Below are 17665 nucleotides of genomic sequence, written 5' to 3' on the forward strand. Positions count from 1 at the left end.
CAGTTTGTGTGTATTGTAGTAACAGAATGTAACATAGCTTCATTTACTTGGGGATATCTTCTTTTCTTGGATCCACAAAATAATTGGTTGTTTCTTTGCAAGAAAATATGGAAGTGTGATCATTTCACCAATGATTTCTATTTTCTTTACAGTATCAAAATTTATACCTATTTCTGTGCCTTTCTGCAGAGACATAGTGTAATCTTTTTAAAAGACATTCTAAATCTCACACAGGAATTGACTAAATTAATTTAAAATATTTTATCCAACAAAGCCCTTAGCTCAGCTATAGTGATGACAATAGGAACAGCTATGTCCTTGGTCCCTTCCATTCTGGCAGTGGAAACTACATTGCAGCTGCCACTTGGGAGCCATCCTGATTTCAGAGATAATAGGGTGAACCATTTTTAAAACATGTATCTTAGAATTGATGGAATTGAAGCTCTGGGAACAAGTGGGATAGCCAGGAAGAGAATGCAAGAGAGAAGAGCACAAGAGTGAAGATGGGACTTGGGGCGCACCAACATGTAAGGGGCTGAGAGGAAGAGGAAGTTGAAGGGTTCCCTGAGAAGAAGGGAAAATCCAGGCTAATGAGGCTTCAAAGCGGGAGAAGGAGGGCGAGGGTTGTAAGACGTGTGCTGGGCTGGGCACATCCATTGGAACTGGCCATACTGGGTAAGAGCACCTTCCATGGAGTGCTGGAACTTCTGGGAAGTGGAGTCAGACTATGCATTCCTCCCTGTCAAAAGGTTTATCTTTGAAGAGTGGGAAGCAGGGAGGCTGAAATCAAAGAAGACACATGGAGGTCGTAGCTTGGATGACACCATTATCTAAAAGGGGGACACAGAAGGAGGAACAGATTTGGGGGAGACAGTGATAATTTTGGTGTTGAGTATCCACATACTCAACTTTGTAGGTCTTCATAGGAATTGTAGGTCTTCATAGGAAATCCAGGTAGACATATACATAAGAGAGTTGAAAATATGTGTCTTAAATTCAAGAGATACCACTACATGAGGAGGATTAAAGAGCATCAGTACATTGGTGGCTCCTAAACCCAACCCAGGAGAGTGGAGAATAGGATCTGGGTGAGGCCTCACTTCTGGGAAACAGTTTGGAAATCTGTAGAGAGCAGCTTCCTTTGAGAGCTACCTGTGAGGCAGGACTTGCTCCTGTGCCTAACACAGTAGCTGGCAGATAACAGATGCTAATTGAAGTTGATTGATTGATTGGTTATTTGATTAATTGATTGAAAGAATGCATGAAGAGGCCGGGCACGGTGGCTTAAGCCTGTAGTCTCAACATTTTGGGAGGCCAAGGTGGGAGGCTTGCTTGAGCCCAGGAATTCAAGACCAGTCTGGGCAACATAGCGAGACCCCATGTCTACAAATAATTTACAAAATTAGCTGGGCATGGTGGTGAACACCTATAGTCCTAGCTACTTTGGAGGCTGAGGTGGGAGGATCACTTGAGCCCAGGAAGTCAAGGCTGCAGCAAGCAATGACTGCACCACTGCACTCTAGCCTGGGTGATAAAGTGAGACTCTGTCTCAAAAACAAAAACAAACAAATAAAAAAAGCACGAAGTAATGAATCTGTGAAAGAGACTTAAGAAAATCATGGAGAAAGGAAGCAGAAAACTAGAAAAGTCCAATGAAGGAAAGTTTTAAAGCTGCAAAGATAGGAGACGAGCAAGCATGAAGAAGTAATTAAGTTGGACGATTGTAATAGTCCCTGGGGGGCCCTGGTGTCCTGTGGGATGGCTGCCAAGTAGAGAAGTGAAAGAAAGAGGATAGACTGTCCTCAAGTGAGGTGAGAACAAGAGGTGAGCATTGATTCTTCTTCCAAGAAGTGAAGCAGTTTTGAAAGGAGCATGTTGCAAACCAGCATGGATGAGCTGGGAGGGATCCATGTTGCTCAGGATCCCTGAGGAAGGACCCAGGAGAACCCAGAGTCCTTGGTCAATTAGATGGATGGGAGGAGAGTCTGCCTTTCAGAACAGGGGATGCTTGCAGGAACAAGGCAGCACCTTGCTCTTTCTGGCTCCAAATGCAGCCCCTGAATATCGGATCCCTCCTCTACAACTCCATCACAAGTGTTTTTAAGGGAGTGAGAGGACATGGGGTGGTGCTTGTTGTCTGGCAGTGTCCCGCCACTGGTACATCCTTGCCTGGGGAACGTGTGCTTTAATGGTGACCTTGGTCACCACGGTGACACCAGCCTTCTAGTCTAAGAGAGATGGACGGGATTTAAATCATTATTAGCCAAGGTTCCTCGTATGTTTCCAGGCAGTAAATAATAGCTCTTAATACCAGTGTAAGCTTGGCTGGGCACTGTGTGGAATGTTTGTGTTGCTCGGGCTTGTTTTCATTTTGGGTTTGTTTTCTTTTCGTGGTCTTTATGGTAAAGCTATGTAAAAATCAATAGCACTGACTCCCTAGCTAACCTTAACTCACCATGAAATAGGCTTAAACACTAGACTGCCTCGTCCAGTGAATTTTAGATATCCTGTGGACAGGGATTTAAATTGGGCTCAGTCTTCTTAATGAGCATGGTTGCTTTTTAAGTATCTTGTCATCGTTGCATACAGGGCTCGTGTCTTTCCTTGGAGGTGATTTTTCCCAGCTTGAAGAACTCTGCCTGCTTTGTGTCCTGGGTTCTTCTTGCTTTAAGGACTTTCTTCATGTAGCACATTCCAGATCAGGACTCTGGAGCAATGGGAACATGCTGTTCCCCCTTCAGAGTTCAGCTCCAGTTGGAGCTCTCTGGCGCACCACTGCCACCCGAGCTGCTCACACCACTGTGCATGTGCCTGAGGCCCTCTGCTGTCATCCTGTGAACTGTCAGTCATATACATCTGTTCTAGGGTTAGCTCACACACCCTTGAGGGCAGGGACCCAGGTCATTCATCAGCATGCTCTCAGAATCCAGCATAGGGCCTGGCACACTGTGGGCTCAGTGGATGGATATGAATGGAATTCAACTGCGAGTGTTTTACTCTCAGACGGAGAGGCTGAAATGCGAACATGGACTGTTCACACCAGAGCTTATTGCAGACATATGGGGTTATGTCCTGTTATGTTCTGTTTGTTCTTACCATGTTATTGAGATCTGAATTTATTCATTCATCAACTATTTACAGTCTATGTAGGTCTTCTCAGGAAGTGTTTCAGAGCCTGTAGAGATGAAAAAAGCCCTTGCCTTTGAGTAGATACCAAGTAAAGAGAGAGCCAGATCTGTGAACAGCTGACTGTGTTACAAGGCAGAATGAAATAAGGGCTAAGTAGAAGGAGGAAGGGGAGCTACTGTCTCCTGAGGGCTGATGTGTCAGGTCACTGTACCTGGTGCTGTGTAGACATGGGCTCATTTAATCCTCACACCTACCAAGAGAGATGGGAACTATGGTCTATGATTCACAGATTAAGAGCCTGAGGCTTAAAGGGATTGAATTCATCTGCAAGAACCTAATGACTTCTTCGTGCTATCCTCACTTTACAGAAGAGAATATCAAGACCTAGAAAGATAATAGCTTGCCAAAAGTCAGCCACATGCATACAGAGTGCCAGAGGCTGGATGTGAACTTTGATTTTCTGAAGCCAAGATGGCTCCCCATATCTGTATGCCACATTGCTCAGTGTGTTGTAGGCTGTGACAGAAGTGTTTTGTTCTGCCTGGATGGCCTCTTACTGAGTCCTGGAAAACATGGTCATTGAACTGGTCTCGAAGGTCAGCAAGATTTTCATAGGTAGAGAAGAGGAAAGGACCTTCCTTTGCTCACCTCCACTGTCCCACTCAGGTGAAGGGTGACACGAAAGCAAAGGTTTGCAGGCAGGGAAGTACAGGGTTTGTTCAGAGGACACAGGAGGACATGGTGTGAGATGGACATAGTTGGCTCATAGGGGAACTTGAACCCAAGGGGTCCATTCAGGGCTTTGGAGCTGAGTGGCTCTGAGTTTGAATCCTGCCTTTATCTAGCTTTGCAACCACAGGTCAAATGCTCAACTTCTGGGTGCTTCAGTGTCCATCTCTGTGAAATGGGAATGATATTTTCTGTCTTCTAGAATTGGGTAATGTAAGAATAAGGCACATCAAGCAAACGATAAATGTCAGTCCTATTATTATTAGCTGTCTTCTGATCTTCCATTTTTCCCAAGTGAAGCATTTTTTCCTCTTGAGTCCTCTGTGTCCAACTAGGATGTCTCTCATTATCAAATAACAGAGTCTTGGACTCTCAGGGCTGGAATGAGCCGTGGGTGTAGGTGATCTTTATGTTCCCAACCATCAGTGAGAAGAAAGAGTGACACTATTCCCTAAGCTCCTAGCTGTTTGGTTTCTTACCCCAGCCCTGATGATGCCTGACAGGAAAACGCCCCTCCCTTGTGACCTCTCAGGGCTGGGAGGGTCGTTTTCCTGTCAGTATCTGAGAAGTCTCAACCACTTTCCCCCCACAACTGTGCATGAGCCCCCAGCAACCATGTGCCCCTCAATGGAGAGCCCCCAAGCTCCTTCCTCACCAGGTTCCTGGTGCATCCGAAAGATTGGAGATGTTCATTGACCTTGGCTACTCTTGAAAGCCTGGCATCCCTCTTTACAGGGCAGGCTTCCTCCCTGTTGTGTGTATCTGTGATGGTGCAGTTGGGTCCCCTGCTTCCCTTCAACTCAGCTTTGAGTGCCTTCTATCATTTTAAATTGGAGTATGATCTTATTTGGTTTCATCCAGATATAATTTTTTCCCTTCCTTCTAGGCACTGTCTGCACCCTGGCCCATCAGCTGCCACAGTTAGGACTTCAGAGAGGATTCTTATCCATAGTGGCCACTCTGGCTGATTCCCTCTGTCCTTCATTCGAATCTGGCTGCTGCAGCTCCTCCAAACAGCTGTGTATGCTTCTCCTCTGTCCTGAGGTCTTTCTTGTCTCTGGGTTCTATTCACTCAGATTTTCCCAGCCAATGGATTATCACCTCTTAATACCAGCCTTCCACGGCCACCCCCATCTATCAGGGAGAAGATCCATAAGGATTGTCAAGAGCCATTTCCCAGCAGCCTTCACAGCTGAGACAGAGCTGATTTCTGCCTCTTTGTCTGTAGTCTTGAGCCCCCAGATATATTGTTCTCTGCCAGCCAAGGCCACTCGCTCACTGGGTTGGACAGACATTGCTTATTGCACAGTGATGGTGAGTGAAGGCAGCCACAAGCTTTCTAATTATTGAGCAGTCTTCATGTCAGATGCTTTGCAGAGTGATCTCTAACCAATCCTCACGACATCATTTGAAATAGGCATTATCCTCATTTCACACAGAAGGAAGATGGAAGCTTAGGAAGGTCTCATGGACCGCCAAGCCCATGCTTGTGCTTGGTGATGGGGCCCATGCCAAATCTAGCCATCCTGTCAGGCCTGTTTTAAACTGTGGCAGAGAAAGCTAAAACTGTGGTGGCCGGGCACGGTGGCGCTCGCCTGTAATCCTGGCACTTTGGGAGGCTGAGATGGGAAGATCACAAGGTCAGGAGATCGAGACCATCCTAGCTAACACGGTGAAACCCCGTCTCTACTAAAGATACAAAAAATTAGCTGAGTGTGGTGGCGGGCACCTGTAGTCCTAGCTACTCGGGAGGCTGAGGCAGGAAATTGCTTGAACCCAGGAGGCAGAGGCTGCGGTGAGCCAAGATCGCACCATTGCTCTCCAGCCTGGTGACAGAGTGAGACGCTGTCTCAAAAACAACAACAACAACAACAACAACAAAACCTGTGGCTTCCCAAGACATAGTGATATCTTTGGCAAAGCTGTTCTAACTGCTCTTTACACAGACAAAACTTTCTGAAGACTTCCTGATTCCATTTATTGCTGTTCCTGGTTGACTCCAGGTGTAGAAGGATAGTCACTCTTAAGGGTCCACCTTCAGCTCCTGGGTTGTCCTCAGAATCTTCTCTTCATGTCTGAGTAGAAGGAAATGGTGTGGATCATTTGGGCTGATGCCTCCATTTGGTGAAAAACAATAAACTCAGGGCAGAAACAGGACCCACCCAAGATCACAGAGGCAATTGGTGGTTAGATATTTAGCTTCCATCCTTATAATGGAGACCTCAGAGAACAGGAGCATAAATAGGATAGTTTATTTCTCTCTCCCATAACAGCATGAGTGTGAGCTGCCTGGTTTCAGGGACCCAGACTCCTTCTGTTCTGTTGCTTTGCTTTCCTTAGGGTGTTGCCCTCATTTACATGGCTTAAGATGGCCCAAGACTTTGTTTTCATTTCAGCCCATGGGAAGGGCAAGACAGGAAGGATGGCATACAGCCCTTCCCTTTAAGGACATGACCTGGAAGCTGTACATGGCACCTTCATTTCTATCTTGTTGGCCAAAACATAGATGGCCATATCCATCTACAAAGGAAGCTGAGAGATGTCTTTATTCGGAGCAGCCATAGGTCCTTTCGAAAATGAGGGGTTTTGTTACTGCAGAAGAGGGAGAATAGAGTCATGGTCTTTGTGCTATGGTGGGATGGGGACCGCCTGCTGGGCTGTTCCCAGCTCCAGTCCTGCCTCTCAATACCTTTCTTCTCTTCCTCCTCAACCCAGCCCAGGGATAGTGCCCTGAAATGTGGATCCCACATGGGTCAGTGTTTAGTTAGATTATTTTAGACCCCACACACAGGCTAATTTTCACAGCTAATGATACACCACTTACACTTGTACAAAAAATTATAACTTTAGCTCTTCATGGAAATACCACTGCATTGTTAAAATACCATTACCCCCTTGAAGAAATGCCACTGTTTTCTTGTGAAAACATGACTCTACCTATTTAGAATTTGGTTGCTTAAAACAGAAAGTTTTCCCCTACATTTACTATTTCTGTTAGAATGTTCTAGAACAACACCTCCAACAGTGGTAAAAATTGTGAGGAGGCCAGATGTGTCCAGGGTGGCCTTCCTTCTTTAGATATGCATTCTCTTAGCATTTTATTCCCAAAGATAAATAGTGTCTTTGTGGGAGTTATGCCAGACTGTTAGTTGACTGCTCTAGTGTTTTTTCCTGGGAATGCAGGTAGTGGTCTCTAAAAAACTGAAGGGGAGAAAAATCAGTTGATATTTAAAAGAGTGATTGTCTAGGGATTGGATGTTCAGTGCCATGCTTTCCAGCCATATGGGATGAGCAGATGCACCTGAGAGATAGAGGCGAGACTGACTAGAAGCAGACTTGGGGGAGGGGCGGAACTGCACAGTGTCCCCCTGGCTGGGAGAGTGGGCGATGGATTATGAGTTGCTGCCAAATGTCAGGCAAACTGAACACTTGAGGTTAAAGACAGCCAGAGGAGACGACAAGATGGCAGCACCTGGCCACATGTGTGGCAGAGTGCAGCATGCGTGCTGGAGAGAGCAGACTTCTGAATACTTCCAGCTCTGTGACCTAGAGCTCCCTAGGCTCGGTGAGATTTTTGTCTGCCTAGGCTCAGAGGAATTTTTGTCTGCAAAGTGGGGAAAGAACCTACTGAAGTTGTGTGAAAATTAGTTAGAGATACTGTATGAGATATTTCTGGCACCCAGTAGGTGTTCTGTTAATAGCAGCATTTTCCAAGGCTCTGGGTAGCAGGTTCACAGAAGGTTCAACCCAAATCCGTGTCAGGACCCTGGATAGCTCCAAGGAGTCCTGGCTGTGGACTCAAGTCATTTGTGGCTGACTGAGAGAGCAGGGAAGGACCTCAGAAAGCATCCATCTGGTCCTTTCCCGCAAATCCAGAAAGAACTCTTTCCGCTGGTAGTTCACGGGATGATTTCAGTGATAATCCATGAACCCAGACTGCAGAGCATCCAATTACGAAGTGAGACAGCTCTTCCCTTTTCATGTCCCTTAAGGTGAAAGGTACGCTGAGGTGCTGGTTTATCTTTAGCACCTCTCTAGAACTTGCTTCTCCTGCTTTTGAACAAAGACAGAACACAGCTCAGACTCAGAGCCTTTGGCTAGAATTTAATCACATTTTATTTTCATCACATTTATTTTTGTAGTTACTTTCCATTTGCAGTAAGAGATCATAGTTTTCTGTTTATGGTGGTAATTCACAGTTTTCTCATTATGCATATTTGTTTAATGTTAAAGAATGTACTAATTAATATTAGTACAATTAAAAAATATTAAATAAATAATACAAAGGTGATATGTGTATATGGCAAAAAAAAAAAAAATACTGGGAAGATACTATGACTGATTGAAGTTTGGATTAGTCTATCCTTGCCTCTTTGTAGATGGTAAATGCTAGCCCAGAGAGGGTATGGAACTGGCCCCAGCTGCCCAGAACATTGGATCTTCTGATTTTGTGGTCCTAGGTTCTTGCCCCACACTACTCTGCTTTTTTGGATGCCTTTTGAACAAGACTTGGCTTTCCAATTGACTCCATTATCCTGGAAAACTTAGGGTGGGGTGGCCCTTCTACAATGTTTGTGACATTCCAAATGATCAGACAATCTCCTTGCTCTGAAATAAATGGCCGTGTCCTGGAAGTAGGGGGAAAACCACCCCACAATCCCAGTATTGGGATGTAAATGAGCAATTAGCGTCAATTAAAACAGGATACAGTGTAATTACCACCAATTGTGCTAACCTTTATATTCAGAAAGCCTTGACCTGTGAAAAGGGAATTAAACAATAGTGAAAACTCTTTCTTAACCAAGGGGTGTGTTTTGGGCAGTGATGCCTCCTTTCATGGACTGAGGGTTCTGACAGATTAGACCCTCCCTTCTCCACACCCACCCTTCTGGGCCTGGGCCACTACTGGCAGTGGCCAGGAACAGTCAGGCTTGATGATACCTTGTCAGAGACCTTATTAGACCCATCACCAAATGCTGCATAATTCAGCATAGTGCCTGAACCCTGCTGTGGCCTCTTGCCTCTTCCAGACAAATTCTGGGGCCTCAGACATCTTGAAAGGGACACTTTGCCAGGAAGCACCTTGCACCTGAGGTGCCCTGCCCTCTGTATCTGACCTGGTCTGTCTTTTAAAGCCAAATCCTTTGTGATGTCCTTGTTTATAAACATGCCTCTGAAAATCCTATTCAATTTTCTGAATTCTGTTTTATGTGGACCCAGCATCACATATGGATGCAGCACAAAGCAGTGTTCCTAATGACCTGCACTGTAACCTCAGAGTTCCAGATCTCAGCCGGCTTCTTTGTTCCTCTGTCCAACAAATATGTATTGAGCACACGTTATGTGCTATACACTGTTCTGGATGCTGTGGATACAGCAGGGAAAACAAAAGACCAAACCCTTATATTGTAGAAATCTTAGACTTACAAGGCAAGAAAAATGCTGATGGAGAGAAATTTTAGGTGCTGGGAGGATGCAGAATGACAAGGGTGATGAATGTGGGATGGGGCTCAGGGAGGACTGGATAATTCATCCTCTCAGCAACATCTGGGCAGACAGTATGGTTTATGAGGCTAAGAGGGTGGCTTCTATAGCAAGACAGACATTCTAAATGGACCACTCTGAGCCTTGGCTTCCAGACCTTTAAGATAGAGAGGACAATGAATTCTTGACTGGAGGGCAGGGCCCTGACTTGGAGGTATCCTCTGCCTGTGGGGACTCAGACACACACAGGACGAACGTCTTGGGTGGCCAAGGAGCTGGGGATGGGCTCTGTGGACAAAGAGAGACTTAGAAAATGCAAGGAGGCCTAAGAGGCCTGGCACGTTCCCCAACAGCAGGGAACCTGGTAGTCTGGGGAAGGGTGGAGACTGGCCAAGTCACACGGCAAGCCCGGGCAGAGCCAGGACTGAACCAGCATTATCCGACTCTAAACCCAACCCTTTCATCAAATCCCACAACCTTGAATGCGAGGCTGAGGAGGTTAGACTCAGGAACAGGGAAGAGACATACAGGATTATTATTTTTGTAACTGCAGCTGCAGTGTGGATAGTATGGGCTGTCAGTGACCAAGAAGAAAGGTGATGAATGGCACCAGCAGTGGGGGTGAAAAGGGGGTGTAACTTCAAAATATAGTTAGATATCTAGTTGGCAAGACTTGATCACTGACTGAATGTGGAGGAAGCTGAAAAGAGAGGTGAAGCTAACTTTGAGCACACCTGAGTGACAACCTGGAGGCTCCTGGATATACGAGGGGGCAGGCAATGCCCTCTGCCTGTTTCTACATCCTTGGCTAGCTCCACATCTTCCCTGCCTGACCCAGCCTCTCCCATTCCTGCTTATCTTTGGAAACCCTGCTCCAGCCCATGTTCACAGACAGGAGAAGGCTGGATCCCTTCCCAGAGACACTGGAAGCACCTTCTCAACCTGTCTGCATAGCCTCCTTTTCTTGTATGACTCTCATTGTATGGTGTCATGATCCCAGGAGTTTCATTCCTAGATGCTCATGTGCATAAATTCCTTCCTCAAGGACAAGACCTGGGTCTTACCATTCTGTTGACCTGCAGGAGAGTCTGAGAAAGCATAAATGAAACATGGACTAGACCAAGGGTGGCAGATAGATGGGTTTCATCCCAGCTGATTACGGCGGGCTGCCTGGAGTGCTGTGTAGAGGGTTCTGAGGCTGCATCCAAGCTTAGCTGCAAAGAATGCTGTGATTTATTAGTGGTGTCTGGCAAGGCACAAAAGGGAAGAGTGGCAGTATGTGTGTCACTTATGTGCAGTCTCTGGATGACAAGAATCTGTGTGGTTTTGACAATACATAGTTGTTCTCAGTAAAAGTGAAAGATGATGTCCAAGTGTCTAGTGTGGCCAAGGGTAGAAACAGATTAGAAGTAACTTTTAAAGAGCCACTTTTTAAAGTGGCTTTAAAAGAGCTATAGACACAGGCTATCCTCAGCATTGAATTTCAACCTTCATACCACTCTCCGCTTGTGTGCCTTACATAATGATGCCCCTAAACCACCTTTTGTACCCTGACTCGAGGTTCTCAAACCTCAGCTTACAAATGATTTTTTCTGGGCTAATGCCTGCCAGCCAGTGGTTTCATTTTGGCAGCCTAACTCTTTGTCTGCACTGTGATCTTTGGGCAATTGATTTGAATATTTTATTTCCCTTGGTTTTATTTCCCTTGGTTTGTGGTTTTATAAAAGAAGTGTAAAAATGAAGGTGTGGATACCAGTGGAGGGAATGTAGTTCTCCTGAATATAATGTAGAAGCAGAGCATCGATTCAGAACTCTAAATGATGGAATTGCTTCAAAATTATCCTCAGCCACCTAATAAACCGTGTCACTGTAGTAATTGAGGAGCAGTCTTCTGTACATGGTGCCTGGGCACAGTGAGGGTACATTTGGCCAGGTTATAAGTGACCCTCTTAATGACACCCCACTGGTTCGGTCCACCCAATATAGACTGGACATAGGATAACCAGCAAGCGTAGTCACATCAAAGTACTCCCACAGGTGAAGGACAGTATTTTTATGATTTTTGAGTTGTTCTTATGTTTTACATGGTAATGTTATTTTCCTTAAATTTTGTGAGCATTGGGAATTAAGATAACTGAGTTCCAAATATTATGTATCTGGAACAGGTCAGCTCTTGGACATTCTGGATAATTAATCTTCTACCACACAATACAGACAAAAGTGGAAACTACTAAATGAAAGCAATGGGTTTTTAGCCTCAACCTGATGTTTTATAGATTTAAGTTGATTTGGCTTCGGGAGGGGGTGGTAATTTTGAAGGAAATGAATCAAGAATGTATATGAAATGCCAAAGATCTATCATAGATGCTGCATACAAAGCTAAGTGAAACTGGAGATTTTATAGCACTTTTCGCTCTCTGCAGAAACCATCAAGCCTTATTGATTACTAGCCTCTTATTTTTATTAATATTAATATTGATTTCTGCTCTTTTATAACATATTTGACCTGCAACTTTTCTGGATTACATTACATATGATAGCAAGAGATTGTGTTGATTATGTGACGTGTCAATTGAGCTGATGGTTGATTTGGAAACAGGGATGCAGAAATTGGTGGTGCAGGGGCCATGAGTGGGCTGGGGAGGTTGCCATCATTGCAGAATACAGGCATTTTCTGAATAAAATAATCCAGCCTTTCAGGGTGTGTCCACAGGACCCACTGTCACCAACCTTTGCTGGTTCTAATTTCCTATTTTTGAGGACTGTGTTTAAAATCTCTGCTTTGTCACTTACAAACTGAATGACTTGACTTTTCTGAGAGCATCAATTCAGAACTCTAAACAATGGAATTGCTTCAAAATTATCATCAGCCACCTAATAAACCATGTCACTGTAGTAATTGAGGAGCAGTTTTCTGTACATGGTGCCTGGGCACAGTGAGGGTACATTTGGCCAGGTTTTAAGTGACCCTCTTAATGACTCCCCACTGGTTTAGTCCACCCAATATAGACTGGACATAGCATAACCAGCAAGCGTAGTCACATGAAAATGTGAAAATAACACAGGGCTTGCATGGCTGTCATGAGTGTTGCAGGTTGTGTACATAGGTAGCCTGGTGGTTGAATGTGTGACCTTGGAGTCAGGCAGGATTTGCTGTGACCCCCATGTCTGGTTGCCGTTCATTCACTGGGCAATCCTGGGCAAGTTATGAGTAGCTTCTCTGACTTTTGTTATGTGTAAAAAGAAGATAATCATGCCTCCTCATTCTTGTGGAATGCTTCGTGTGTGGAAGTGCTAAGTAAATGCAGCCATTGTTATTACCATGTATAAAGGGCTGGGCATGGAGTGGGGGTGTCTTGTTCCCTTCTTCCTTCCATCCCCATTTTCCAAGTCCTGAATTCCTCATCATCCTTTATGGGCTGATACCTCCTTGGAGAAGCCCTTCTGGACTGCTCTTGCAGTGAGGGACTCACTCTCTCTGTGTTCTTCCATTCTTTTTGCTCTCCTGATGACATAAGGCATGACCTCCTGTCTATAAGTCTTTCTTTCCTACCAACAGGAAGTTGCTTGAAGCAGAAATTTCCCTCCTGTGATTCAGTCTTATTTTTACCTTCCAGGACCTACCTCAGTGCTTGGTGCATGAGAGTGTTTTGGTGAGCGAGTGAGTAGGTGGATGAGCTGAGTGAGTAAAGGAATATATGAATGAACAAATGGGTGGAGGACTGAAGCACTGGTCAAAGAAACCCTGGGTTGGACGGGAGTGAGAGGCTGACTTAGAAAGCTGCAAGTCTCAAGGCATAGATTCTAATATCTGGGAAATAGGAGTCTCTGAACCAAAGCTTGCATGCATATCTGCATCTGAGCACATTTGGAGGGCAGGTCCTTAGATTCTCACAAGTGTCCCTGGACCTCAAATGTCAACAAGTTGCTGATCTGAACAGATGGAGAGGGCAGGCCCCACCGAGAGGATAGAACCAAGTGATTGGAGGAGTGAATGTGACAAAAGAGAGAAGTTAAAACTGGCAGGACACTGAGTCCTGCAGGGAGCTCAATTAAGGGGTGTGGCTGGCGCCACAGGCAGCCCCTGGGACAGGAACTCCTACAGTCCCTGCGGGCCTTGATGCCTCCTTCTAGGCAGTTCTTGTGCGAGGAAGCTCAGAGGAGGTTTGTGTCTTTGACTGTCTTGATTCCTATCCAGAATCCACTAGCTAAAAGGGTCTCACGGGTTCATTGGGTCCAATTACCTGCTTCCAAATAGACCAAGCCCAAATGGTTCCAGGCAGGCCCTAGGTTTTTACTGCCCCCAAAGTCTTCTGCCCTTTTCTTCCTTTCCCTCCCTTCTTCTCACCTTCATTATTTTATCCTGTCCTATCCTATCCTATCCTATCCTATGCCATGCTATCCTAGCCTAGCCTAGCCTAGCCTATGCTATGCTATCCTATGCCATGCTCTGCTATCCTATAATATGCTCTGCTATGCTATGCTATGCTATCCTATCCTATGCTATGTTATCCTATGCTACTCTATGCTGTCCTATGCTATGCTATGCTACACTATCCTATGTTATGCCATGCTGTGCTATCCTATGCTATGCTATCCTATGTTATGCTATGCCATCCTATGCTATGCTATGCTACGCTATGCTGTGCTATGCTATACCATCCTATCCTATCGTATGTTAGTCTAGCCTATACTATCCTGTGCTATCCTATGCTACTCTATGCTGTCCTATGCTATGCTATGCTACACTATCCTATGTTATGCCATGCTGTGCTATCCTATGCTATGCTATCCTATGTTATGCTATGCCATCCTATGCTATGCTACGCCACGCTACGCTACACTATGCTATGCTATGCTATACCATCCTATCCTATCATATGTTAGTCTAGCCTATACCATCCTGTGCTATCCTAGTCTCTCTTTAGCTATGAATACTTAACTTTCAGTAAGAGCTGTGGCTTTTAAAATGTGGGTATTGACCCAATAGTGAATTCTGAAGTGGATTTAGAACATCATGACCAGCTTATTAAAAAAAGAATATGATACAAAATATTAGCATGTATCACACGTGTTATTTTGTGAAACTTCTTTTTCAGCTCTATGTGTGCTGGATTGTGATATATATTTCTTTCTGTGTTGTGGTCAAAATAATTCAACAAGCATAACTCTCAAGCACATCACAGGCACTCAGTAGATAGCACCGAAAGACCTCGCCTTTGGTGAGGTATGAGGCAGGAGGACAGACCATGTTAGGGATTACTTCTTGTTGCTGCACCAGGAAGCCCTTCTTTCCTTTACCCCCTCTGTGGCCCACTCCTATCACCCCTGCTTCCTTTTCCTTTTTAATTTTATTTATTGTGGTAAGAACACTTAACATGAGAACTGCTGTCTTAACGTATTTGTAAGTATCCAGTGCATTGTTGTTGACTGTAGGGGCAATGCTGTCCAGCAGGTCTCTAGAGCTGATGCATCTCACTACTAAAACTTTACACCTCTTCATTAGTGATGCCCCATTTCCCCCCTCCCAGTTCCCCACAACTGCCATCCCACTCTTTGTTCTATGAATTTGACTCTTTTAGGTACTGCGCATGAGTGGAGTCATGCAGTATTTGTCCTTCTGTGACTGGCTTGTGCAGATGAATGGATCAAACAAGTGTGGCCTATACACACGGGGGAATGCTAGTCAGCCTTGGAAGACAGGGTTCTGGTGCAACATGCAACAACATGGATGCACCCAGAGGACGTTGTGCTGAGTGAAGTAAGTGCATTGCTCTCACCTCCTTCTTGATTCTCTCCTCTCCTCTTGTGCCCAGGTTGTATACGTGACCGCGACATTCCCCTACATCATGCTGCTGATCCTCCTGATACGAGGGGTCACGTTGCCCGGGGCCTCAGAGGGCATCAAGTTCTACTTGTACCCTGACCTCTCCCGGCTCTCCGACCCACAGGTAAGAGTCGCTTGCTCAATGTGCAGCGTCAACCACCACCACTGGGAAGCCTTCTGCAGAGCCCCTGCCACTGGCCACTGGGATTCAACAGCTGGTTGAACAGTGGAAAGCCTGTGACCTCTTTCCCAGAATAATTTTAAGTGCATAAATGTAATACGTAGGAAATCAAATATTTTAAAATACCATTACCGAAACATTTTTAAAAGGCCAATTTGTGACATGGTGATAGATGTATATTTTAAAAAGAGGACATTACATAGCCAGATCCAGCAGCAAGTCTGACGACTACTGTGATTTTAAAGCAGCAATGAGCATAAGTGACATTTCAAGATAGCTATACCATGATATGAAAATATCTGGAATTTCTATTGCTAACAGGACTGCAGTTTGTTTCCTGCATCTAAAATTGAAACAAATACTACATTTCAGTTAGAAGTTAACTAAAAATTAAAAAAAAAAAAAAAAAACACATTTCTACCCCAAATCACAGATCTCTGCAGTAGTGCCTCTCGGTGAGAGAAACTGGGTCTTTGTTCGTGATTGATTTTCTTTGTGGGAGTAGCTCATAGTAAAAAAAAAGAGTTGGAGAAACTGGCTAAGCTATCAGTTGTCTTTGGTAAGGCATTTGTTGTTCTGAGTGGTGGGTAGTGATTGTGTCTAAGGTTCTCTAAGTGGTTACATGATGGTGTGCCCTGGACTGTATTAAACAGATAAAAACAGAACATCTCACAAGCCTGGTGGTTCTCAACCTCAACTACATGTCAGAAGCTCTTGGGGAGCTTTTGAAAACGCTAATTCCCAGAGCACAACCCAGACCAATTAAAATGAACTCTCTGGGTGTGGGTTGCAGGTGTCCATATCTTTTAAAGGCCTCTAGGTCATTCTAGTGTGTGAAGTAACTTAATCAAAGACATTTGAGCGGGCGAGCAGGCACTAATTTTTCTATTAAAATACAGAACACATGGAATCAGTACAGTTTCCAAATAGGAAATGAGGCTTGCAGGAAATTTCAAGTCTGCGATCTGTGGCTTCCAGCCACCTCCTGTTAGGGGAGCTTGAGGGGGAAGCGTTTGTTTGGGGGATGGTTAGTGCAGCTCAGAAGCCCCTCATCACGGTGGGCGGAGTGGGAGGTGAGCTCATTTTTGTCTCGGTTTGCCATGCCTTGCAGGGCCTTGAGGCTGAGGATACCACTAGGCACCTGCATGGCATTCTGAATTGCAGGCAGAATCCCTGGGAAGAAGGAAATTAGCTTCAAATGTTGGCTTTGCCAGTTCCTGATCTCTGATGGCAAAGGCTCAGTTGAAGGAGCAGTTTTGGAGAACATATTCTACAAACCACTGGTCGGTCTGTTTTTATGATGGCCATGCATTCTGCCTTGATCCAAGACAGATTTCCCCTTCTCTCCTCTGCTTATGGGCTTCTTTTTTCCTGGTAGTCATTCAAGAGCCACTGAGTGTCACCCAGAGTTTCCAAATCTGGCTGATCATCTGAATACCTCGGAACTGGTTAAAAATGCTGATTCCAGGCTCTACTCCTGGAGATCCAGTTGCAGTGGGTCTGTGATGGCACCTGGGCATCCATATTATTAAGAACCCTCAGAGGTGATTCTTATAATCAAAAAAGTTTGGGAAAATCCAAGTGGCACCTAAAACTTCAGAGCCCTGCACACACACATACACACACATACACACACACACACACACACAGAGAGAGAGAGAGAGAGAGAGAGAGAGATAGAGAAAGAGAACGAACACAGAAGTCAGTCAGGCCAGGCCATTTTCTACCATCTCCTTCCTTTTAGGCCCTGGCCACCAGCCAGTATTAAGTAGTGGAGAGCACATTGGTCTGAGAGTTGGGACTTGGGTTCTCCTGGTTCTGCCATGGATCCTGAGTAACTGTGGACAAGTTCCTTCTCCCTTCCTTCTTTCTGGACCTCAGTTTCTCCACTGGTGACATGAAAGAGTTTTCAAAATGGATTTGGAGAGTCCCTGCTTTTCCATGAGCATAGGCTGGCAAACTATGGCCTCCAGGCCACATCCAGCCCTTGTCCATTTTTATAAATAATGTTTTATTGGAACACAGCCTGTTATTTGTTTACATATTATTGTCCATGGCTGTTCTAGCACTCAAAGGTAGAGTTGAGTAGTTGAGACAGAAACCCTGTGGACCTCTGTGTCAGGGGGTGGACCCAAGATTACCTACATATTTGGTAATTTAGAAGGATTCACAGGACACAGAAGCAGTTATACTCATGGATGTGGTTTGTTTCCATCATCAGCAAGACAAAGACAGTCACGAGGCAGAATGTGGAGGAATCCATACACAGGTTTCTCATTTTCCCTCCCTCCTGCCTGGAGCAGGTATGCAGACTA

At 45.0% G+C, this 17665-nt stretch overlaps 1 protein-coding gene across 1 annotated transcript in view; it reads left to right on the forward strand.

Annotated features, from left to right (window-relative positions):
* The window catches only part of SLC6A11 (solute carrier family 6 (neurotransmitter transporter), member 11), a 128252-nt gene that overhangs the window by 49919 nt on the left and 60668 nt on the right, over positions 1-17665 (forward strand). The window contains exon 9 of the mRNA XM_011952508.1: positions 15159-15293. Within this exon, the coding sequence (XP_011807898.1) occupies positions 15159-15293 (135 nt within the window). The remainder of the gene's footprint in view (positions 1-15158; positions 15294-17665) is intronic.

The sequence above is a fragment of the Colobus angolensis genome, unplaced genomic scaffold (assembly GCF_000951035.1).
Source record: "Colobus angolensis palliatus isolate OR3802 unplaced genomic scaffold, Cang.pa_1.0 Scaffold34, whole genome shotgun sequence".
Lineage (NCBI taxonomy): Eukaryota > Metazoa > Chordata > Mammalia > Primates > Cercopithecidae > Colobus > Colobus angolensis.